Source organism: Mesocricetus auratus, unplaced genomic scaffold (genome assembly GCF_017639785.1).
Source record: "Mesocricetus auratus isolate SY011 unplaced genomic scaffold, BCM_Maur_2.0 Super-Scaffold_100011, whole genome shotgun sequence".
Classification (NCBI taxonomy): domain Eukaryota; kingdom Metazoa; phylum Chordata; class Mammalia; order Rodentia; family Cricetidae; genus Mesocricetus; species Mesocricetus auratus.
This window is the reverse complement of record NW_024429195.1, coordinates 55801482-55827707: the sequence shown is the minus strand read 5'-3', so window position 1 is coordinate 55827707 and position 26226 is coordinate 55801482. Positions and strand designations below refer to the sequence as shown.

General features: G+C 35.9%; 1 protein-coding gene across 1 annotated transcript in view; it reads right to left on the bottom strand.

Moving 5' to 3' along the window:
- Trhde (thyrotropin releasing hormone degrading enzyme) overlaps positions 1-26226 on the bottom strand; it is a 355084-nt gene that overhangs the window by 89589 nt on the left and 239269 nt on the right. The window contains exons 8-12 of the mRNA XM_040754861.1: positions 17518-17583; positions 16338-16525; positions 12484-12572; positions 4627-4760; positions 4459-4514 (exon numbers count right to left, since the gene is read on the bottom strand). Of these exons, the coding sequence (XP_040610795.1) occupies positions 4459-4514; positions 4627-4760; positions 12484-12572; positions 16338-16525; positions 17518-17583 (533 nt within the window). The remainder of the gene's footprint in view (positions 1-4458; positions 4515-4626; positions 4761-12483; positions 12573-16337; positions 16526-17517; positions 17584-26226) is intronic.

Sequence of the window (26226 nt, the reverse complement as noted above, 5' to 3'; positions counted from 1 at the left end):
ATTGTAAACATGAAGTCAATGACGGTTCAGGGTTTTTCATCTTCTCCATAAACAATAATAAGATTATATATTCCAAAGTTTTAAGGTCTTCAGAAACATACTTTCCTGGTCATTATTCCAAAACAGTTGTTTATATAGTGTCTGTATTGCCTTAGGTAGTAAGTAATTAAGAATTTAGAGATATTTAACATTTTACATAGGTATATGTAAGCAGTATGTCACTTTACATAAGACTATGGACATCCACAGATTCTGCTATCTGTCGGTGTCCTAGAGCAACTTTGCCATTATAAAGGGGAGCTGCCTATACTTTATGAAAACAGTGGGGATGTTTGCACATATTGCATATTTAATAACTAGCTAATATTACTAGAGTTTTGTTGCTGTCTTTGCTCCTAATAGTTTATTATTTGTGATCAACATTTCTTTCTTTTTTTCTGCTTCTTTCTCAATGAAGTATTACTAAACATAAGTATACTCTCCTATGATTTACTGAACTCTCTAAACCTCTGTGTAAAAACAATTTTTATACATGCCATAATTTCTTCAAGGTCTTCATAGTTTTCTGAAGAGCAAAAGATACATCTTAGCCATTATCTTCATGCATCACGATCTTTATAAGCCTTTGTCCATCTCTATTTCCCTAAGTCTTTCCATACTAAGATGGTATAACAGCATGGAAAGGCCTTCACTTACCTTTGCTCCATTAATGGCTCGGTTTAATTAGTATGTTTTTAATTTTTAATTTTCATTGTGTGTGTGTGTGTGTGTGTGTGTGTGTGTGTGTGTGATGTGAAATGCATGTAATGAGTTCAAGTGGGCTTGGAATGTGGCACTCCTGTGTGGATAACAGAAGAGAATTTCACAATTCAGTTTCCTTCTATCACTGTAGGTTCTAAGGATCAAACTGGAGTAACCAGGCTTCTGTGGCAACCCAGTGAGCCTCAGTGAGAATGATCTTCAGTGAAACTTCCTTGTAGACAATCACTCGGGTATTCCCAGTGAGTAACAGAGTCCTGCTTGCAGCATGGTTTGCCTACTCATAGCATGTCAAATAAGAGGGGTAATTAGTGTGGGCCCTGTGTTCCTTTGTGGTAATAAGGAAAGCAAAGGTCAAAGTTTGTACTCTGTGCCAACAGAACAGTACCTTATATTTGTCCCGAAAACTTCCTTTTGGACACTGCTTGTACACACACACACACACACACACACACACACACACACACACCACCACCACCACCACCACCACCACCAGCAATAATCTCTTTCAGAAACTTCAGTTTTATAATCATCAAGTGCTCTGCATGTGAACTCCTCAGTTTTGCTGGATTAGAATGGCACCACTGAATCTCTAAGAAGAGAAAGTGGGGGTACGCTTGAACGACTTGGTACAGGAAACAGCTTCCTGAACATAACACCAGGAGCACAGACTGTGAGATCCACAATTAATAGATGGGACCTCCTGAAACTGAGAAGCTTCTGTAAGGCAAAGGACATAGTCAGCAAGACAAAAAGGCAACTCACAGAATGGGAAAAATATTCACTAACCCCACATCTGACAGAGGGTCGATCTCCAAAATTTACAAAGAACTCAAGAAGCAAGTCTCCAAATCACCAAAGGATCCAATTAAAAAGTGGGCTGCAGAACTAGAGAATTTTCAATAGAGGAGCCTAAAATGGCTGAGAGGCACTTGAGAAAGTGCTCAACATCCTTAGCCATCCGGGAAATGCAAATCAAAACAACTCTGAGATGCCATCTCACTCCTGTCAGAATGGCTAAAATCAAAAACACCAATGACAATTTATGCTGGAGAGGATGTGGTAAAAGGGGGGACACTCCTCCATTGCTGGTGGGAGTGCCAACTGGTTCAGCCACTTTGGAAATCAGTATGGAGATTCCTCAGAAAAATGGGAATAAACCTACCACAAGACCCAGCAACTCCACTCTTAGGCATATATCCAAAAGATACCCATTCATACAACAAAGATGTCTGTTCCACTATGTTCATAGCAGCTTTATTTGTAATAGCCAGAACTTGCAAGCAACCTAGATGTCCCTCAACCGAAGAGTGGATAGAGAAAATATGGTACATTTACACAATGGAGTACTATTCAGCAGAAAAAAAAACAATGGAATCATGAGATTCGCAGGCAAATGGATGACACTAGAAGAAACCATCCTGAGTGAGGTAACCCAGTCACAAAAAGAGAAACATGGCATGTACTCTCTCATATATGGATTTTAGACATAGATCTGGGGAGAGCCAGCCTACAATCCTATGGCCAGAGAGTCTGGGAAACAGAAACTTCATTTAGTGGCTGATCCAAGAAGAGGCAGACTCCCTCGGTTAAGTACTGAGCTGAACTCAAGAAAGCCAGTAACAGAGAGGGAGGACTGATGATCAAAGGGATTAAGACTGGACTGGTTTAACCCCCCCAGAAACAGCTGACCAGACAAAGGTTAACTCTTGAATCCTAGGCATCAGTCTGGGAATCCAGCATGGGACTGATCAAGACCCCCTGAATCTGGGTGTCAGTGAGGAGGCCTAGGTAAACTAGTGAGCCTTGGGCAGCAGATCAGTACCCATCCCAAGTATACACAGGGACTTTGGACTCCCATAGAACAATGTGAGGTTTACTCTCACCCTGAACTCTTGGGGAAGGGTCTAGGCCCTGCCCTATATGAAATGACAGACTATGGACACCCCCATGGAGGGTCTCACCCTCCCTGGGGGAATGAGGGGATAACGGGGGGGGGTTGGGGGGAGGGTACGGGAGGAAGGGAGGGAAAGGGAGAGGGACCTGGAACTGACTTGTGAAGCAACCTTGTTTCTTATCTAAATTTAAACTGGAAAAAAAAGTGAGGAGTCAACATATTTTTCAATCTTTTCTCAAAGAGAAGCCAAAATGTCCCAGAAGTCAAATCCTATGCTCTAACCTCAGTAAGAGGTAAGAAACGTATCTTGAGGAAGCATGGCCGGAGAGTCAGGGAAATAGAACCTTCATTTAGTGGCTGATGGAGGCAGAGGCAGTCTCCCATGGCTAAGCATTGAGCTGAACTCAAGAAAGCCCGTAACAGAGAGGGAGGACTGATGACCAAAGGGCTTAAGACTGGGCTGGTTTAACCCCCCAGAAACAGCTGACCTGACAAGAGTTAACTCTTGAATCCCAGGCTGATGCCTGGGAATCCAGCATGAGGCTGATCAAGACGCCCTGAATGTGTATGTCAGTGAGGAGGCCTAGTCAATCTATTGGGCCTTTGGTAGTTGACCAGTGTTTATTTCTGGCATACAAATGGACATTGGGTGCCCATCACACAACGAGAGAGGCACTCTCACCCTGGACTCTTGGGGGAGGTTCTAGGCCCCGTCCTGGATGAAATGACAGACTATGGACACCCCCATGAAAGAACTCACCTTCCCTGGGGAAAGGAGGAGGTATTGGGTGGGTCTTGGGAAGGGATGGGAAGAGGGGAGGGAAAGGGAGAGGGACGTGAGATTGACATGTGAAGAAACCTTGTTTCTAATTTGAATTTAAATTTAAAAATAAAAATTTTTAATATAAAAAATGGCACCAATGTGGAGGATTTTTAACATACGCAAGAGAACTGAGATTTGGTTGAGCCCATAAACTACGAAAGCAGTTTCAGATCTTATGAATGAACCAATACCTATTACCAACCCAAGTCTTGTGTACACATGTGCACAAACATAAGTAATTATATTCACACAAAAGAGGGAAAACATAGCAAACTTTGATTAAGTTAAAATAGAGAGAGCTCTCTATATCCCAAACTGAATCCTGTAAAAATAGATTATTAGATAAAACTACTTAAACATGAAAAAGTACAAAGTATTAAATGATGGGTTCTATGTAATTAAGCTGTATCCAAGCTTAGTAAATAGCTCAACCAACATTCTTTCCTTTGATGACTAGTAAGGGAAATAACTCATTTTAACATTATAAAACTAATTGTAAAAGTAACTTGGTATCATAAATCAATCAAACTCTTTTGGAAAATGAATGATATGTAGTGAAATGTTTCTTTCTGTCTTGCAGCCTAAACTTTTCATAATGAGTAATATTCAAATATACTTTTAGAAATTAAAGATACCCTAGCATTTGTGAAGAATATTATTGCTAATGCTTAAAGGTGTTTTTTATCAAAAATTAGAATGAGGCACAATGGTCATTGTGGAGAGTTCATTAATGAAGAGATTACAAGAATCTCTAGGGTGTGTAACTGAACTTGCAGTGAAATTGATAAAGCTTCCATATTGGAAATTCCCTATGGCTATTATTGATTTAGAGTTTGGGACACTGGATACAATTCAGATACAAACAAAATTATCCTAAGAAAGAAATTTACATATAAATATGAATATATAATGTAATTTAAATTAATGTGAAAATCTTACAGGCATGTATTTTCTTGTGGAGATCCATAGTTAAACATACCTGGCTAGGCTGAAGGCATCATCAATCAAGCCTGCACGGTTACTGACGGAAAGTACCTATGAGGCCAGTTAGGAAAAAAGAAAGGATGGGGGGTGGTAATTCTGATAATAAAAGTGACAGGTATTCACACTTCAAAACAGATCACTGATACATAGATCAAGGATGTACCTCGTGGTTCCTGATTAATTGATCAATGAGTAATCTCCAGTTCCGTAGGTCATAGTTGACTCTAAAGTAGCCAGTTTGATTGATGTTCCCAAGGACCCAGCTTCCTTTGTCCAAGTATGCTATTCTGTGATGTTCTAAAAGCAGCATTGGAGAATAAACAGTATTTTAAGTTTTTAGAGTTTAAATGAAATAAAGTAAGTCTTTTAAATAACAGGAACAGCATTATCAATAATTGAAAGAAAATGTCACCCTAAAATGAAATTGAAATCGAATCTTTAAGTAATCCCTTCCATCTAAAACTGGATAGAAATTTTTTTATTTTGTTACTAATTATTACATCCATTAGTGATTTTGTAAATAATTAACACTTTTGTTCTTGACAGAAGTCTATTCTATTCACAATTTTCATTTTTGAAATTCATGGTGTCTAGAATTCTGCCACTATATTAATATAGCTTTTAATTAGATTGTAAGTGTATATGCAGCTAGAACAAAAGACATCTTTAGACATACATATTTTATTTGTTTTATTCAGGATGATAGTGGTTAAAACAATAGAAATCACTTATTTGAAAGTCATTTTTTTAGCTTTTTTGTGGAGTGCAAATAAAAGATTTTCCAAAACCACCAATAGTGACAGAAGAAGCAAACCTCATTTGTTCAAGACTCTAACAGCTCCACACAGAATTAGGAACAAGGAGAATGCATCTTTCCTAACGGAATGACTTGGGAACAATTGGAACTTGTGTTTAACGAGTGATTCAACTAACAAAGGCCAAGAAAAATGGTATAACTCCTTCCATATTTAACTCCTTCAAATATAGCATAGAGTTACTTTTGCTTGTGGAGAGTGAGCAATCATAGACTTCACAGAACAATCATCATTCACTGTAATAATTTCCCTGTTGAAGTTCAGACTCATCTTCATGGACTTTTCACAATGAGGTTGAATTAAAATTTGCAGGCGCACACAAACACAATCTGACAGCAGATGGAACACAGCCATCAGTGAATAAAATATATGGGTGTGTTTTAACTTCTATGACTCAAAGCCATGCAATTTTTTATTAAGATTTTACAAATCAAAATCAATTATACTAAACAAAGCATGCTTGCAATTCTTTAAGAGAAGGAAGGTATAAATTGCTGTCAAATAAACAATGTACAAGAAAATGTTGAATGAGATAGATTGATCCAATGCATATTACAGACTAGCAATTTTCAAAAATCAGCCAAAAATGAGATGTAATAAAGGTCAAATTTATGCTTTATATTGTACTTGTACTGTAAATCTGCTGTGGTCACAGGATCTAGGGAGAACCTACTGATGTTTTGCTAAATGGACATGTTGTCCAACTGCCCTCTAAATACTTAATCTATACTGCTCTCAGCTTTCATTAGAGAGTATCAGGGTAACTGTGGACTCATAAATGAATTGAGGAAGGTTCCTTGTGTTTCTATTTTGTGGAAGAATTTGAGTGTTATTAGCATTAACTGGTCATTGAAAGTCTGATAGAATTCTGCACTAGAAGCATCTGGTCCTGGGCTTTTAGTTTAGTTTTGGTTTTTGTAGACTTTATTCAATGCTTCTATTTAATTGTGAGTTCTAGGTCTATTTATCTGATCTTTATTTAACTTTGGTAGGTGGTATTTACTAGGAAAACAATCCACTTATTTTAAACTTTCTAATTGGTGAAATATAGATTCTAAATTATGTTCTTAGGATTCTCTGAATTCCCTAGGTGTCTGTTCTTAAGCCCCCCTTTTACCTCTAATTCGGGTAAATTTGATATTCTTGCTCTGATTTTTAATTTGGATAAGGGTTTGCTAATCTTGGTGATTTTCTCAAAGGGCCAACTCTTCATTTTATTAGTTCTTTGTATTGTTTAATTATTTCTGTTTTTTTTTTATCTCAGCCCTGAGTGACATTATTTCTTGCCATCTATTCCACTTGGGTGTGATTTCTTTCCTTTTACTTTTCCTTTTATTTCTAAATCTTTCAGGTGAGCTTTATAACTTTTTATGTTGACAGTGCTATGTATGGCCTCTTGGAACCTCCTTTATTGTCTCCCATGAGTTTTGATATTTAATAGTTTGATATTCATTCAATTATAGAATGTCATTAATTTCCTTTCTAATTTCTGTCTGGAGTTATTTTTTCATTCAGTAGAGAGCTGTCCAGCTTCCATTGGTTTGTAAGCTTTCTGTTGATGGCATTCAACTTTAACTCATAGTGGTCTGATACAATGCACGGAGTTATTTCAATTTTCTTGTATCTGTTGAGACTTGCTTTTTGTACAATATGTGGCCAATTTTGAGAAAAGTCCCACGAACGGCTGAAAACAAAAAGGTATATTTGTTTTGCTTTGTGGTAAAATGTTCTATAAATATATGTTAGGTTCATTTGGTTTATGATTTTAGTTTGCTTCAACATTACTCTGTTTAGTTTTTATGTAGATGACCTGTCTATTGACAAGTGGATTGTACTGAAGTCACCCACTAACACTAAGTTAGGGTCAATGTGTGATTTAATCTGTAGTCTCGTTTCTGTTATGAACTTTGGTGAGCTTGTGCTTGGTGCATAGGCGTTAAGAATTAAAATGTCATCTTGGTGAATTTTTCATTTATATACAAATGTGAATAAAATGAAATTACAAACTTATGGGAGACAATGAAGGCAGTTCTAAGAGGTAATTCATAGCCCTAAGTGCCTACATTAAAATATATTATACATATTACTATTTATAAGAATATATTGTATATATACGCATATGTATATATGTATACACACACACATATATATGTATATATATATATATATATATATATATATCTTGTGTGCTCTAATAAGCACTCTAAATGAATAAATGACCTTTCATTTCAATTTAAAAATTTGGTAATTTTATTTTTAAGGCTTTCTAGTTTTTAACTGTGTGTTTGTGTGTGTGTGTATTCGTGTGTGTGTGTGTGTGTGTGTGCATGCAAAGGTATGTTCAATAATTACAGATACATACAGAAGACACTGGATCCCAAGAAGGTGGAGTTACAGGATGTTGTGAGTCGCCTAAAATGGGTTTTGAGAACCAAACTTGGGTCTTCTGTAAGAGCACTATGTACTCTTAACCTCCAAGACATTTTCAGACACATTGATTGAGATAATTTTCATTAATGATTTTTCTGGTTAAGCTTTAGAATCAAGCTGAATATATGCGCAAATGGCATAATTTTATAAATATCAAATAATCTTACTATATTAAATTAATTTTTCAAAATTGTTTCTTATTTACTAATTGGATAGTGATGTGCATAAATACCATGTAATTCAATTTGTTCTTATTTTTATTTACTATTATTATTTATTTAGGTATATTAGAGTCAAGTAAGGATGTATATTAAAACATGAAAATAATCTGTCATCTTCTACATTACATGACTAAAATAAGAAAGACAAGCATCAATTGTTTTAATACATTCTATTATTAAACTTATATCCAAAACCTGAAGTTATTACTATTCATGAATATTTGTATGGCGTTGTTATAAATGATATCTTTGGGAAGCAATTCCCAGAAAGATTTTGTAATAGATTTTAAAATGTCTTTGCAGTACTGGTTAATTACATTCCCAAAATGTTCTGCAAATTAACTAATAGCAGGCAATGAATTTTAAAATGATCTTTTCTGATGGCCTAATGAGGTATGGTGTTTGATGAGTTCTGTAGCAAAAGTATGGAAGTTATATTTCAAATGTTCATAATAATAACTGAAAATCTTATTTATGTCCAAAATGGCACAAAACTCAGACTATATCTAGGCATAGATAAGTTGGTATTTTATAGCAGGTTTTACTTTATAGCAACCATGGGAATGACAGTGGAAATGATATTTTACCATTGCTAGCCAAATATGCTACTTGTAGAAACTAACTAAAAATAATATAAGTAGAAAAGATACCTAGAATGGCATGTGTAATTATACAGGAAAAATTAATCCATAAATTATAGAATATATTGATCTTTCTCCCTGGATATTCGTGAAAACCCAATGATATAATATCTGGTGTAGTTTCTTGAGTTCTTTGTATATTTTGAAAATCAACATCCTGTCAGATGTATGATTGGTGAAGATCTTTTCGAATTTTCTAGGCTTCTATTTTGTCCAACTGACAGTGTACTTTCCCTTACAGAAATTTCATGAGGTCTTATTTATTAATTGTCAATCTTAGTGCCTGTGCTATTGGTATTCTGTTTAGGAAGTTGTCTCATGTGCCAATGTGTTTGAGATTATATACCACTTTCCCCTCTGTCAGGTTCAGTGTATCTGGATTTATATTGAGGTTTTTGATCCACCTGGACTTGAGTTTTGTGCAGGGTGATAGATATTGATCTATTCGCATTCTTCTACCTACCAGCATCCAGTTTGATCAGCACCACTGTCAAGGTAGTGTGGCCGAGCAGTCTAAGGCTCTGGATTAAGGCTCCAGTTTCTTCTTGATCAGCACCACTTATTGGAGAGGCTTTATCTTTTCCATTGAATAATTTTGACTTCCTTGTTGAAAATCATGTGTTCATAGGTATTGTGATTTACATCTGGGTATTCAATTTTATTGCATTGATCCATATGTCTGTTTTCATGCCAATATAATGCAGTTTTTATTACTGTAGCTCTGTAGTAGAGGTACTAAGATTGAAACCAGGGATGGCGGTACTTCCAGAAGCTCTTTTATCATACATGTTTCTTTTAGCTATCCTGGGTTTGTTCTTTCAAGGTCTGTAAAGAATTGTGCTGGTATTTTAACGGGTATTGCATTGAATCTATAGATTGCTTTTTGTTAGATGGCCATTTTTGCTATGTTAATCTTACTGATCCATATGAATGGGAGATCTTTTCATCTTCTGATACTTTTTTAAATTTCTTTCTTCAAAGACCTGAAGTTCTTATCATACACATCTTTCATTTCCTTGGCTGGAGTTAAACCAAGATATTTTATATTATTTGAGGGTATTATTATTTGAGTTATTGTTTCTCTGATTTCTTTCTCAGCCCATTTATTCTTTGTATATAGGAGGGCTACTGAATTTTTTGAGTTAATATTGTAACCAGTTATAAGTAAAGGAGTTTACCAGCTGTAGAAGTTCCCTGGTAGTTTGGGTATCTGCTTATGCATACTATCCTATCATCTGTAAATAATGCTACTTTGTCTTCTTCCTTTGCAATTTGCATCCCCTTGTATCCCTTTAGTTATCATATTATTCTATATAGAACTTGTACTATATTTAGTAGCTATGGTGAGAGTAGACAACATTGTCTTGTTACTGATTTTAGTGGAATTATTTTGAGTTTCTTTCCATTTAGTTTGACGTTTTCTGTTGGCTTGTTGTATAATGCTTTTATTATATTCAGGTATGTTCCTATATTCCTGTTCTCTTCAAAACTTTTATCATGAAGGAATGCTGAATTTTGTCAAATGCTTTTTCAGCATCTAGGGAGATAATAATGTGGGTTGATTACATTGACAGATTTTCATATGTTGAGCCATCTCTGCATCTTTTGGGTGAAGCCTACTTGATCATGGTGAATGATCCTTTTGATGTGTTCTTGGATTTGGTTTAGGATGTTCAAGCATACCACAAGGATACTTGCTCAGCTATGTTCATGGCAGCTTTATGTGCAGTAGCCAGAACCTTGAAACAACCTCAATGTCCTTCAGCTAAGGAAAGGATAAAGAAAATGTAGCATTTACACAATGGAATAATAGTCAGCTGTTATTAAAAAAAAGAGGGAGACCAGGAAATATGAAGGCAAATGGATAGAATTAGAAAAAAATCACCTTGAGTGTTTAACCCAGATACAGAAAGAAAAACATGGTGTTTACTTATTTATAAGTGGATACTGGCTGTCAAATAAAGGGTAAGTATGCTACAGTCCACAGACCTAGAGAATCTAGGTAACAAGGGAGGGTTTCTGGGTGAGACAGCTAGATCCCACGGGAAGGGAAATAGTTGAGATTTTGTGAGTGGACGGAGGATGGGTGGGTGTGAGAACATGAGCAATCAGATTGTGGGAGAGGGGAAAGTACTGAGGGGAACTGCTGGCCAGAGACATTTCAGGATCTGGTGGAAGCCTGGTGCATGGGAACCGCCCAGGAGTCTACAGGGAGGGCCCCAGGTTAAACTTCTAGCATTAGTGGATAAGTACCCTGAACTGGCCTTCTCCTGTGACCAGATTGGCGCCTGGCCCAATTTTCATCAGAGTGGCATCATCCAGAAACTCATAGAGGCAGATGCAGAGACCCACAGCCAAACTTTTGGTGGAGTTTGAGAATCCAATGGAGGGGGTGGAAGGAGTATAGGATCCAGAGGAATCAAGGACATCATGGGAAGGCTCACACAGTCAACTAACCTGGCCTCATAGAGGCTGGCAAAGAGTGAAGGGACAACCAGGGAGCCTGCATGTAACTGACTTAGACACTTTGCATATTTGTAACAATTGTGTAGCTTGGTCCTCTCATGGCACACCTATCAGCGGGAACAGCGGTAATTTTTTTTGTATCAGAAGTTTTTTTATTTTAATTTTAAATAGCTTGTTTTACATGTCAATCCCAGTTCTCTCTCCCTCCCCTCCTCCCGCACTCCCCACCCCCCATCCTCCCACCCTATTGCCAATTCCTTCCGCATAGGGGATATCTAGAGTCTATCATTTCACTCAGGGTAGGGTCCAGGCACTTCCCTAAGAGTCCAGGCAGAGAGAGCCTGGATGTTAACCAAGGAAGTGAAAGAACTGTATATCAAGAACTTTGAGTCTTTAAAGACAGAAATCAAAGAGGATACCAGAAAATGGAATGATCTCCCATGCTCTTGGATTGGTAGGATCAATATAATAAAAATGTCAATCATGCCAAAAGCAGTCTACAGATTCAATGCAATCCCTATCAAAATTCCGGCACAATTCTTCACAGACCTGGAAATAGGGGGTAATTTTGACTCTGTACTGGCTTTGGAGCCCTACTCCTCATACCTGGTCGCCTTCCCTAACCTTAAAACACAGGAGGTCTTACTTAGTCTTACTTGATAAGCCATTTTTTTTTACTGATATTCATAGGAGACCTAGCCTTTCCCAGATGGAGACAGAAGAGGGGATTTGGAGTGGTTGAGAGGGATGCAGATGCCAGGGAGGAACTGGGACTGAAGGATGCCGGTAGGCTATAGCTAGGATGTAAAAGAATAGACAAATAAAAACAAAACAAAAAATAAATAAATAAAATAAATAAAAGAAACAGCCCATTTGAATCATTCACAAAGTCTTAAGTGCACTGTAGATTTCAACACATAAAAATACTTATAGTAAAAAGGCTAAAGGAGGAGCTCTCTGATAATTCTTCTATTTTTGATAAAATTGTGATAAACTTACAGAAGGGATTCCTTTCTGTATTTCTTTTACTTCCCCACGACCTTGAAAGGATTGTTATTTAAAAATGTGTTATTAAAATCAAGGAAGAGTTCCCCCCCAATAAATGAAGTCTCTGCTTCTGTATCCTTCCAATGTATGACTAATTGTGATCATACTTCAATTATTATTTGGAATATAAATTCATACAATTCTAAGGAAATTAATACTATACTTAATTACTTTCCCTTGACTTTTAAAGAAACATATAAACTTAATATTTACATATCAGTCTAAAATGAAGCTATGCAGAAACTAAATTATGCCTAATTTTGCAGAAGTGATTATCATTACTGTGTTTTCTCTTTATAATTTGTCTTTATTCACATTTTTGAAGCAGCTGAAAACAGAGGTTAAGAAAAAAACAATTATCTGAATGCAAATGTTCCCTGGGAGAGAATTTATATTTTACCTGATTTGTTAGACACCCAAATAATTGTCTCTGAAGACACATGGCTTCTATTTCCTACCACAATGGTTAATGGAATCTGCCACAGGTAACTGGAAAAGAAAGAAAGCTTTAAGAGTAAAAATAGATAAATCAAAACAAAAGTAAGCAAGCATTGTCTATGTTCCTTCTGTGCAAATTTAATTCAGAAAAAAATCAAATCATAATATAAGTCCCAAGCCTAAAGATTGTATGCAGAGGGCAAACATAACTTTCCAATGCCAGTTAAGAGATTCTTGGTGTTTAATGGTTTTAAATTCAATGCAAAAGAAATTCTATAAAACAATTTATCTTTGAAAAAGATATTTGTATTTTAGAAATAAATGCAACTAAAAACTATAAATGTGAGGTGCACTATTTATTTATTCAAGTCTAACAATAGCTCTCTTCTACTTTTTTTCTGGACTAGACTAATAGACAATTCAGTAGTTTCCTATATTTGCATATTAACATTGTCCTTATTTATTGCCTAACAAATCTGAGGGGCACTACCCACATGTTTTGCAGAGAGTTTAATATGGCACACCAAAGTAACTCAGCAAATAATGAAGAACAAAAATAGTCAGTTTTCACTAAAATTCACATCTATGTAAAGAATAATGTGAGCACACTTCATGATCTGCTTTTCTGAAAAGAATTTCTAAGTTGATGTGACAAAGAAGCCACCAACAGAAGGGGTCAGCTATAAGTCTTGGCTGTTAAATGAAGCATTTTATTTCATTTATCTCTTCATGGGATAAAAATTGAGGTCATAGATGAAGTAATATCAATGTAATCTTAAATGAGTAGCCAGACATACGTGGGATGATTTTACAATAAACCCATAAACTTTACTCTGTTTCCTTCATGAAATACAAACAATTTTAACCTTATGGTAGCCAGCAATTACATTATAGGAAAAGAAGTACCTGAAATATAACAATAAATTTTATACATACTTTATCACTGAGTGAAAAGAGTATTAAAATGCTTCAGGAGAGAATGCCTGAGGTAATAAACTGTAATGAGCATATCTTGGCCTCTGTGCCTGCCTGTTTTCATTTTACAGAAAATCCACATTTAATTCTAATTATTAGAAAAAGGCTAAAAATGCATATGCATGTTTGAATTGGGAGGAGAAAACGCCTTATAAAAAATAGTATCAATGTTAAAGAAGTATCAGTATAAAGTACTAATGTCAACTCAGAGAAGGAAAGCCTGATTGGGCTGGTGCATACAATTCTGTGTAGATCAGAGCTTTAAGAAAAACCTCAGAATATAAGGAGACATTATGCAACATTGCAAATTAGTGATTTCATTTATTTGAAAATGCCACAAACCTCCAACTACCTAAGTAACAAGAGTCTAGTACAAATGTCACACTATGTCACAATCAGCTAACTTTATGAAATTTGTAGTTACATAAGGATCTTTCTATGGTTTAATACAAGGACTATGTATGAAAAATATAACTACTAGACCTATTAAAATCTTCTGAGCATATTGTAGTAATATCCTGATATCCTCAGGAAAAGATGAAAACAAAAATGAACTCAGGTTAAAAATATGCACAATTTACTAGAAATTTTGGCATAGGTGAACAAGTTCTGGTACATCAATGGAGTACATTGTATGGCAGAGTTAGAAAGGCTGTCTGCAAAGGCCAGTTAGAATTGGTATTGAATCTTTGACCAGAATGTCAACAGAGAATTAGATGACCAATAACATTAAATTAGAAAACTCCATTCCAAGTATAGATTTTACTATTTTTAAATAGAAAACAATTCCTGGAACTACTGAGATGCTTTGCATCAGCATCACATCTCCTTTATATGTTGTGTGGCAAGTATTCAGGGTTTGACTTCTCCACGTGTTTCTGTAATTCTAGCAGATACAAAGCTCTGTTATTGTGTATGTTTACACAGCCCAGATGATACATTTTCATTTAAAAGCCCAAGCTCAAAGCTAGTATAAGAATATATGTCATAGACTGACAAAGTGCTTTTGTACAAAATTTGTCCTGTCACCCTTTATGTGTCCTTTATGTTTTTTATGCATCAGTGACACTATGTCAGGATAGCAGTTCTCAGAGGCCTGACCTGATCTCTCTCTAACTTAGCCATAGCAAAGTGCTTTCCAGCAAAACCAAGTTTGATGCCTGATGATGTTGACACTGGACCAAGACAGTGAAGGAGATACAGGAGGCAGTTGGTGCTGCATGGACCAGAAAAAGCAGAGAAGCACTGATGCTCTTCCCTTACCACAGAGAGGCTATGACATGGTGATGCATATTGAGAGAATCCAGAGAATGGCTGAGATATATGCAAAGGTCAATGTATTTAAGGAGTAAGGGTTGTATAAGGCCCTGATTACTGGAGAGAAATCTCAATATGTAACAGATTTATTGAACAAGAAGACCTGAGTTCAAATACACAGCACCCACATAAAGTTGTAGCACAAACTTATGATAATCTCAAGGCTCCTGTGGAGACATGGGAGGCAAAGCCAGGACTGTAGTATCCAGACCATCTATCAAGTCCTACCCAATGATGAATAAGAGATCCTGTCTCAAACAAGATGTAAGGTGAGGACTGGTACCTGTGGTAGTTCTTTAACCTCCACGTGTGCAGTTTGACACACACAAGTATGCACATTACAGGAATACATACAGAGACTAAAAATAACAACCCCACTTTCCTAAATCTAATGTCAAATGCATTCATTAGAAAGCAACAATGAATTTCTCAACCATGGCTCTGTACATCCTCTGGACCAAACTGACTTGGAAATGGTTTGATCTTTCTTATATCAGCCTTTAAAATAAGGAGCAAGATAGAAAACATGGAATAAAATAAATAAATTTAAAAGAAAGCTAAAATAACAAATCAAGATTTCAGGCCAATGGGATAGCTGGGGAAACAAGACCTTTGTGAGTTATTCCCCAGCCCATGATGTATAGTGAGCCTGAGACTAGCTAGGCTATTGAATGAGATCCAGTTTTGACAAAAATCAACCGAACAAGGAGCAATTCTATATGTGTTGTATCTAGCCAATGAGCTAGAGCACTGTAACTGAGAGGAAAAGAACATATGTTGATCTTACATGGCCCCTACAAGCTTGAATTATTTTAAGGTCTACATTATGTTCCTTTAACTCAGGCATTATTAAGTACAGAACTTTGGTTTAATTAGTTTTTTCTGGATTGTTAGTTTTGGCTCTCATTTGTCTTGTAAAGCACATTTAGTTCAATTCCACAAAATTCATAGCAACAGGTTTTAACTATTGAATTTAATTCAAGAGCTATTTGTAGAGAAGGGAAGATGAAAATCTTATCTTTGAAAGTCACCACGTTAATTCAAAGTTCTGCCTTCTGAAATAAATGCTATTACATTGAAAGTTAAAATCTTGGCAGAGGGATAGAGAGGAGGCTCAATGTTTAATAGCACTGACTGTTCATCAGACAACCCATGATAGAATTCCAGTAAGTACAAGGCATCTAACAACTGCCTATAACTCCAGTTCCAGTGATCCAATCAATGACCTTCTGACTTACCTAGAAACCTGTCACTCACATGGTACACAGGCAAACATCCTGGCAAAACACCATATACATCAAATAAGTAAACAATATAGTTTTTAAAAGCTTAAGGAAATTGTAACAAAAGAAGAATCACAATAGACTGAAGTATATTCTACTTACATTTCAGAATTTTCTCAGTGGTCAATTAAATATTTCTTTATTTATTTAAAGGTAAAACATTCCTCAACATATAAAATACTAAAATGAAAAGTGAAATATTAAAATCATAATTTCATTTCAGAGAACAAGCATGCCATACCTGTTATTCTGAAGTTGGAGTGCTTTGGTTTTAGCACTGATGTCATAAATGAAATGCTGTTGGGTGATAATTATTCTATTTTCTACTGTCATGTTTCCCAGGATGGTGATAACAGGATATCCCATCTGGAGTGTCCACTGATCCATTACTTCTTGTATGTTCACGTATTTTCCATTTCTCTTTAAAGCCTTTACAACCAAAATCGCACAAATTAATCTATTAACACTTCTTGTAAGCATAATTAACATTAATCTGTTCTCGTTTTCACCATTACAATTTACCGCAATATGAAACATTTAAAATCAGTGAAGCCAACATTATGTGCTAGTAAAATTAATCTTCTTGCTTTGAGTTTCTTATATTGTTTTGTCGCACATATATGTACTGCTGAGTTTTACAAACATTAAAATTTTTGCACAGCAGAATATAAAATGTAAGTTGTTATTACAAGTACTTCTACATCATTTTGCATTCCAGACAGGTTTACTATCATGAGGGAAATTTTTTCTAAAAACTTCAGCAATTCTGCTTTTAACATGAATCTACAATTCCACATTAAAATATAATTCAAAAATATTGTCACGCTTAATGTACAAGACCTTTGCAAGATCGTGATAGTCAAAAATCCCAATGTGGATGGCAAAGGGAGATCACAAAGTCCCACCTTAGCTGAGGAGCTATCGACAATTGGTGACTAGTGGAAGGAGAGTCAAATTTCTTCAAGTATGTGGCCCCAGAGGGACTACCCATGCCTTTACATCATATAGATGATCCTATACAAAGTCACATACTGAAAACAACTGTAAGTGAGCTTGGTGAATTTTCTTTAAAGAACTAGAAATTGGGATATAATCATGATGGGAGGAGGCACTTGAGGGGGGAGGATGAAGGTAGAGTTACTGATACAAATAAAATAGGGATATTTATAAAATTATCACTTAATTAAAAACAATGTCACTTTTCAAAACAGACAAGATATTTCACCAACATCTGTAAGTCAAGTAAGTTTAAGGCTTATCTTCTTGATATTATCTAAAAATTAAAACACCAAAGCTATATGAAGAAAGAGGAATTATACAAAATAATTATAAACTGCCCATGCCAATAAAAGTTAATATCTTATAAATGAAATTCAGTTGCTCAGGAAGACACTTTGATACTTCAACTTCCTCTACATTACCTCTGATAATGTATTCCAGAGATCATTTCTGGCTGCATTGCCATACTTGTGAATAGTTAAATAATCCTATAAGAATATAAAATTGTAATTACCACTCAAAGGTTAAGCAATTACCAGTAAACACATTTATTTCTCAGTTCAATTAACCATTTCCATGTGTGGAATTGCATTAAGGCAAAGAGGAAGACCTGCAAAAAAAGATTTAGAATAGCATTTAAAAATATTCCCAAGAGTTTTAACTAGAGCATATTTCCTAAGTCACCCAACAATACTAATTTCTTAAGAAGGATTTTTCACAGCTATAATCACGTCTTATGGATTCCCAAGGTCAAGGATACACTCTAACTGAGCTGGCCAATACCACCTCATTAGGAGAATATGGTCTCTGCAATGAAATACACAGAACAAACTTCTCATCACCCCATTCAAAGAGAAACATAACTCTTTCATGGGAAAAATTTTTAGGCGCTATGTTGATGCTGAGGGGGAACTTTCCACTCCCTATGTTCTCTCTAATTGCTCTATGAAAAGGAAATATTGGCAATGGAAAAGGTAAGACCTACTTCTGTAGTTTGAAACATTCATTACTATCAACAACAACAAAAAAAGTTTCCTCCTAAGTTTCTTTACAACTTCAGTCTTAGGATCTCCCATTTCTCATTATGCTTCATTAGTAGTTAAGCCTACATACTTTGATTCACACCTTGCTTCCTGCTAAGAAGTGTGGTCTGTCTCATTATCAAGGTGACAGCTATCAAGATAATTAGCATCAGATTATTTTTTCTGATTTCAAAGTACAAAAGTGAACAAGAAGGACTGATTTCTATTTTTTTAGAAAGTCAAGAAAACTTACATTCAAAATTATATTTTCTTAACAACATGTAGGTAAAAAGACAATTTCTAATATTTTTATCAAAGTTCTTAAACTGAAAAAAGTTGCTTACTTTTCAATACTTTATGAGGGATTTGACACTTTGAAGATGATTAGCATCAGAGAGGGAAATTTCAATACAAATGTAAGAAACTGTGACAGTTTCAGCTCTTGCTGGCAATTCACAGCAGAACAAATGACTGTTACCACTTAATCATATGCCCAGAGAAATGATGTCCAAACCCCAACACAGCAACTACATGTTCAACTTAATCATCAGGTGTTATGAATAACTTTGTTAAACATAGAACACACATACAGCTCATCATAATCAATATGAATCTCAATTCAGATTTAACCAAGCTTCAGGAACCTTGTTCTATATAAACCCGGGATCTAGGTTTGTATGCGTTGGAGGGGGAGTGCATGGGAGGTACAGGGAGATGGGTTTTAAATATATGAGTTCAGTTTTCAATTTCACTCATTTATTATTTCTTTCAGCGCTTAAATGAATGGATTTGGGAAGAATGCAGCATTAACTACACTACTAGATGAAGAGAAACAGGCAGTCAATGGCTGTTGACAGGGGACAAGCCCCACTGATAACTTCTCCAATGCCAGGTGGTCAACATTAAATCCATGTATATCTGAGCAACACTAAGTGGAATCTCAAGGATATATAGATCATAGTATATAATACCAATTCTTATTATACAGTAATAAGTCATGAATTCAAGAGGAAATAGGGGAGAGCTTGGGGGAATAGTGGAAATGATGTCAGTACAATGCACTCATTTATGAAATTCTAAAAAACACTAAAAAAGAAACACATCAGTTTTTAAGAATATATTAAACTAACTGAACTGAACATATTAAATTAAAACCATTCAGAGTTTGGTTTGCTTGTGGGTCATGCTTCTAGAATACTAACAAGGAGAAACAAAGAATACTATGAGGTCCAATAAATTAAATTTTCATCTCATAGGCCACTAAAAGTTGTATGACTTCTGCTATAAGTTGATCTTGTTCTACTGAACAATAGAATACTTAGTCATCCTCCGGTTAATAATAAAGTACCACTTCAGGTGAGTTGAAATGTCACTTGTCAGGGTTAAGGGGCAGCCCCAGTCTTGGTGCCCCAGTGGTCAGTAATGGCAGCATTCTTCAGGGCCCCTCAAGACACAATCCTCAGGTGTAATGGGAATCAACATATGTCAACTTTTTCCCCAGAAAAATGACTTGTAATTTTATTCTTTTCTTGCACAAAACCTTTCACTTACTATATGAGCAAAATGTCATTGCCTAGCATGATTACAAATAAATCCACAGGATAGTGAATTTTACTTTAATAGTTAATCATCCATTCATTAACTTTATAAAATATATAAACACTTGGCATGTCAAGGAGCTTTGTAGGTGCTGAGGAGATGTCGGTAGGGGAAAGCTTATTGAGAATAATCGCAAAAAAACCTAGCTATAATTCGTGCGGGAGGACTTACTTCTATTACTAAACCTGGAGATGCCATGGTACAACTACATTCAAATATTTGTGTGTAATGAATAAAATTTTAAGTTTCTTTCAAACCTGCAATGCAATGAATAAGGAGATCTCAGACATGTGAATCTGAAATAGAAATCTATGTTTTTCTCCGGGTATATGAAAGACAATCAGCAACAGATTTGGCATTATTACATAACATTGAATGCTTCAGTGTTAACATGTAAAGAATTATGGGTACCCTACACTAGTTACTTCAGAAATGAAGTTATTGGAAACAGCAAGCAAAAAGAACCACTAGCCTCTGTGAAAGTACATGGCATAAAAATATGGATAGATTAAAAGCTAAACATATAGTCAATAAGAATGTGTTTTTGATAGATCTACTGAGGAAGAGAGGCATCATGGTGCAGGGGTTTAAAGATTGGGAATCTGACAAGTCGGGAATCAAATTCAAGGTCCAACACTCACTAGCTGTGTGATATGTGAATTATGAGCAATTATCTAGGCACTTTTTGCCTTTTTCCACATCTATAAGATGAAGATAGTAAAAACACATTACACATAGTTACTTTTATGAAAATGCATACAATGTTAGAGTGATGAAGAATTCCTAGTATACAGTGATAATTCTGTAGGCATTATTTCATAATCTTTTTAATAACTTCAGGCTACAGGTTGGAAAACTGGGCAAAAGAAGGGAAAGTGTGTTTGGCAATGATGGGGACTAAAACACATTTGAAGTAATTTTGCATAGCTTTTGGCACACTATAATTTCTTTATACTGTATCTCATTTGATTAACACCACTTCATCCTTTAACAAGTCAAAGGCTGGACATCAGGGACTGTGGGCCGTATCCAAATCACAAAGAAATGATGCAAACAACTGTCTACTCACAGCCAACAATCAAGTTATGCTACAGACACAGGGGTAATCACATGTACCTGTGAGCTTACCGCCCTTCAACAGCAGCTCCTTTTGTCAGCCTTTTACAATGACAACTTTCCATCCCCTCAACTGTAAAGTCACCATGATGCCTCTGCTTCCCCACTTTCAAATGATCGTTTGTGATAGAAACAATGCCTCTCCATGACCCTCCCATTCCATTTCACTTCTTTGATGGTCACTCTCCTGAATGTTGCTTGGAAGAAGTCAAGTGTCACTGTCCTTCTTCTATTGCTTTAGTTATAATGTCTACAATGAAGCCAGAAAACTTCTGGGCAAATTGTCATATAAACCACTGGTATGCTCCAACTGTTATTCAAACTCCTTCATGTAACTTAAAAATATTCTTCTTTAACCCCATCTGCTTCCCTCCTGTTTCATTGCCTCACCTGAGACACTTTGATGTTTTAGAACACGCCTGATACATCTTTTCTAACTCTCTGCTCACGCAGTTTTTCTGCATATTAGCCTCTCTTTTGTTCACTTAAACTCAGTTTATCCTCCAGAACTAACTCTGATAAATTTCTCCCAGGAATCTTTCTCTGCCCACTTCAATACCTTAATTTGGAACTATCTTTCTTAAGTTGATATTCACTGAGAACATATCATAGTGCAATTGGTTGTTTACTGTTGACTGCCCACATTGTCTATGCAGATTTCAAGGAAGCGAGGAACTTGTCATACAATCTTATTACTATTTAACCAGCTTCCCTGTACATAGCCAGGTACACACTCAATATATGTCTGTGATACATCACTGGATGTGCAGGATGGTTCTCTGTTAATAATGATAATGCAGTTATTAACTTGCACCTATTAATTAGCCTTACTTACCCAAGAGATCCTCTAAAGATAGCAATATAGGGCATTATTTCCATGGATACTTTTCAAATATATAACTTAAATTTAACTTCATCAAGATCGAATTATTGCATCTGAGACAAATTACTACTTTCTCCACATGGAATGATTCATGACATTTCATGTATGAAAGGCAATTTGACAAAAATGACAAGGGGAAAGAAAAGTAAAGTGACTGAGCTAAGGAAAGCATGGGTACTCTTTTTATCTCGTAAGACATGAAAATAATTAGAGAATACTTGTGCTCCTCTTAATAAGTCCCTTAGCAAGACTGAATGAAGAATTAACAATCTAAGTGACTTGTTCCTGAGGCCATAGGTGATGGTCCAATAAAATCTTTGTGGCTATTTTCTCTGTGTTGAGCTATAAGAAGCAAAACTGTCCAAAGCACAATGGCTTTTAGAATAGGAAAACTTCTTCATATTAGAGATAGAGCAGAGCCAATCCCTCTTGCTTTTATCCATGACTTAGCCTCACTCTCGGTTTTGTATCTGGATGGCAGCAGCAATCCTAGGCATCACTTTCAGTCAGAACTTGAACAGAGGAGAAAGACAGCATCCTATAATGGGACTCTGTCTGAAAGTCATGAAGTTTCTCCCCTGAAGCAAACTCATTTTCAACATTATTGCTTATCAAAATCACAGTGCATGTTTCAGCAACAGACCACACAGTTTAAGGTAGCATCATTTGGTTCCATCACAGGGAAATCATGGCCACCAAAACCAAATCGCTCCCAATGAGGATGAGGACTTAAAAGAAAGCAGGATATTGCTGATAAGCAAACACAGTGGCCTATCTCTGGATAGACCAGTAGCAATTGTGTACATTCTATGATGAGGAGAGACACTCAAGTATGAAACTTAGTGAATGTCCTCTACAATAAAATTAGTCTCCAGAGTGTCAGATAAACTCAAGCACTGTTTTGTTTTTTCTGAAGACTTGAAAAGGAGGCTGAAGCAAAGGTTTGTAATGTTGTTGCTTTCTATTAAGAACAATTATACCTTTAAAGATCAGCAAGCATTTGACACTTTTTGGCTTTCCAGCATTTGAGCTACATTTTTATACAGGGGCAATAACTCAATGTGCAGTGTGGGAGGAAGGCAAGAACTCCTCTCAGTGATGAAATGGAAAGGACAAAATGCTAAATATTCCCTCTCACTTCTCCTGGCCGCTAAAGTTTAAGCATGTGTCCTGGTTTCCAACAAGTGGCTGCTTCAACCCAGGACTGTGAATCCTAAAGAAGTTATATAAAATGTCTGAGAATCACAGAGATCATACCTGATATGAGAAGTCCGCCTGAGCATGGAGGGACAACCGCACTAATGACACCAACTGAGCCAGCGATTCTTAGGTGTGACCTTGGCAAGCTATCTCGATTTCTAAGTCTCATGAAAACTTTTTGGTGAGTTTTGTTTTCCATCCTTCTCAATAATATGATGGTTCACTTTCAGTCATTTTAATAAATTATTTCTACTTATAAATCTACCAGGATTTGTTATATTATTTGAGACCCAAATTATGTCTAATATATCAACAGTTGATTTCAACAAACAAATGCATTAGAAGATTATTTTGGTGATCCCTAAACAGTAAATAAAGGCTATGTATTACAATCTGTACAAAGTACAGTAAGATTATTTTGTAAATGTTTTCAGTTTTCACTGTGCTATGGCTAAAAGGTATGGGGAATGAGATGTGAACATAAAAAAAGGCCAGACAGGTAGTATAAAGGTAAACAAATGAATATAATAGAAGACATGAATTTCACAAATTAGTGTGTACACAATGCGACAACAAAAACATCTTTTAAGAAGCCTTGGACTTGAATCGAGCACTTAGAGCAAGGGTTTTGAAACTGGCAAATATTGCCCTATGAAATTTAGCTATTTTAAGCAGATAGAGTAAATAAGTTGATTTTCAAGTGATCCACAAACAACAAAAGTGATTAGATGCTCCAATCATAGCAAAGTTGCCCAGGAGAAGGGCAGTCTTACTTGAGCCTGGCTTGTGCACTTCAGAGCATACACTCAATACCTTGACCTTCTGAAAAACAGAACAAACACACGAGAACCATCAAACAGAACAAACAAAACAAAGAAAGCTGCACTATAGACGAAGGAGTTTATTTTGGTTAGTATTTGCAGATTTATTTGGAAATTATGCAGCTAAATGGGCATGAGTAGCAGAGCATTTGGGGAGGAAGTTTCATGCAAAAATGTAAGGAATGTCTGTAGATTAATTCTATCAGACAAGAGCCAATGATGGAAAATTTCTCTGTTGCAAAATTCTAGTATGAGAGGAACCAAATCCATTGCCAAGTATGTTCCATGTAAGAAGTTTAAAACATCCACATAAAGTTTAAAATACAAGAAGAAAAAGTGGAGATATAAGAACAGTACTTGAGCATAATTGTTTGAAAGCCATTCTGAGTCAGAAACTTAAGTGTGTTTACCCTAAATTTATCTTAAGAAGTGACTTGCCTAGACATGTATTCATTCAGCTATTTGTTTCCAGGAACAAAAAGGTGTTTAACATATTTTAAAAATCCATCATCCTGTTTAATGAATGCAAATTTTGTAAAAATTAGTATTTTTTCATAAGAGGTTGTCAAATATAGCATGAAACAGTATTTTACATCAAAACAACCTGCCAGCATTTGAAAAGGGTTTTTGTTTGTTTAGTGACTTTAAATTATAGACAATAGCATATCCCCCATACAACTTTGGCTTCTAAATCTCTCCCTTGTAGCAATTATGGATCAGAGCATCAGGGCCTACAAGCAAGAATATTATGAGTTACAACATTGCTATTGCTGCACTTGTACGGCATTGAAGAACAACCTGAACAAGTTCTACACCTGTCAGTGAAATAGTACAAATATAATAGTCTACAGGGATATTCCAGGTACTAAAATACACCCACCTCTCACTGTTGTTGCTAGCTTGAAATATTACCAGGACATAAAATGAATTTGTTGGTAATACCTGAAGTTTGTGAAATGTTTTTTTTCTGAATGCCCTGATAAAGGGCTTTGACCACTACAAGCTCACAAAAATAGATAAAGTACATCCTGGCAGATAAAAATGTGCACTGCCTTTTGTAAATCAAGATACCCAGTGCTTGCAGAAATAGTCATAGTGCCTTAATGTCTTCCTAAGATGCCTACTGCTTGCAGGCCTGTGAATAGTGTATCTTCATTCTTCACCTCTCTTCTCACACCGCCATGGCATTAGTAACCCGGGGAGAAGAGTATGTAATTCAATCAGTGAGAAAATATCCATTGTTTCTACACTGAAAAATCTAGTTAAGAATACTTCCTGATCTTTCTTAGTCATGTGGCTTTTAGAAGTTACCTATTTTCTCCAAACATTCATTTCTTCAGCTGAAAACCATACATAATAAACTGCCTGATAAATATTCATGAAGAATGTGCAATAAAAAATTTTAGAAAATGTTTATCACACAAACTACTTCTGTTTATTTTAATAGAAACACTGATGGTAAATAAGCACAATGTTTTTTTATTAAACAAAAAGTGAAGAGTCGGGAAGGAAGAGGTCAAACTTTTATTATTGGCAGACGATATGATAGTTTACATCAATGACCCAAAGAACTCTATCAGGGAACACTTACAGCTGATTAACACCTTCAGAAAAGTGGCAGGCTACAAGATCAACTCAAGAAAATCAGTAGCCCTACTATATACGGATGATAAAAGGGCTGAAAAAGAAATCAGAGAAATATCACCCTTTACAATTGCCACAAACAACATAAAATACCTTGGGGTAACGCTAACCAAACAAGTGAAAGACCTGTATCGTAAGAACTTTGAATCTTTAAAGAACGAAATTAAAGAAGCCCTCAGAAAATGGAAAGATCTCCCATGCTCTTGGATAGGTAGGATCAATGTAGTAAAAATGGCAATCCTGCCAAAAGCAATCTACAGATTCAATGCAATCCCCATTAAAATCCCAGCACAATTCTTCACAGACCTTGAAACAACAATAATCAATTTTGTATGGAAAAACAAAAGACCCAGGATAGCCAAAACAACCCTGTTCAACAAGGCAACGTCCGGAGGCATCACCATCCCTGACATCAAGCTCTATTATAGAGCTATAGTCCTGAAAACAGCTTGTATTGGCACAAAAATAGACAGGTAGAGCAATGGAATCGAATTGAAAACCCGGGTATTAACCCACACATTTACGAACATCTGATCTTTGACAAAGAAGCTAAAAATATACAATGGAATAAAGAAAGCATCTTCAACAAATGGTGCTGGCATAACTGGAGACTGGCATGTAGAAGAATGCGGATCGATCCATGTTTATCGCCATGCACAAAACTTAAGTCCAAATGGATCAAAGACCTCAACAAAAATCCAGCCACACTGAACCTCTTAGAAGAGAAAGTGGGTGGTACCCTTGAACGAATTGGTACAGGAGACAGCTTCCTGAACATAACACCAGTAGCACAGACAGTGAGATCAACAATTAATAAATGGGACCTACTGAAACTGAGAAGCTTCT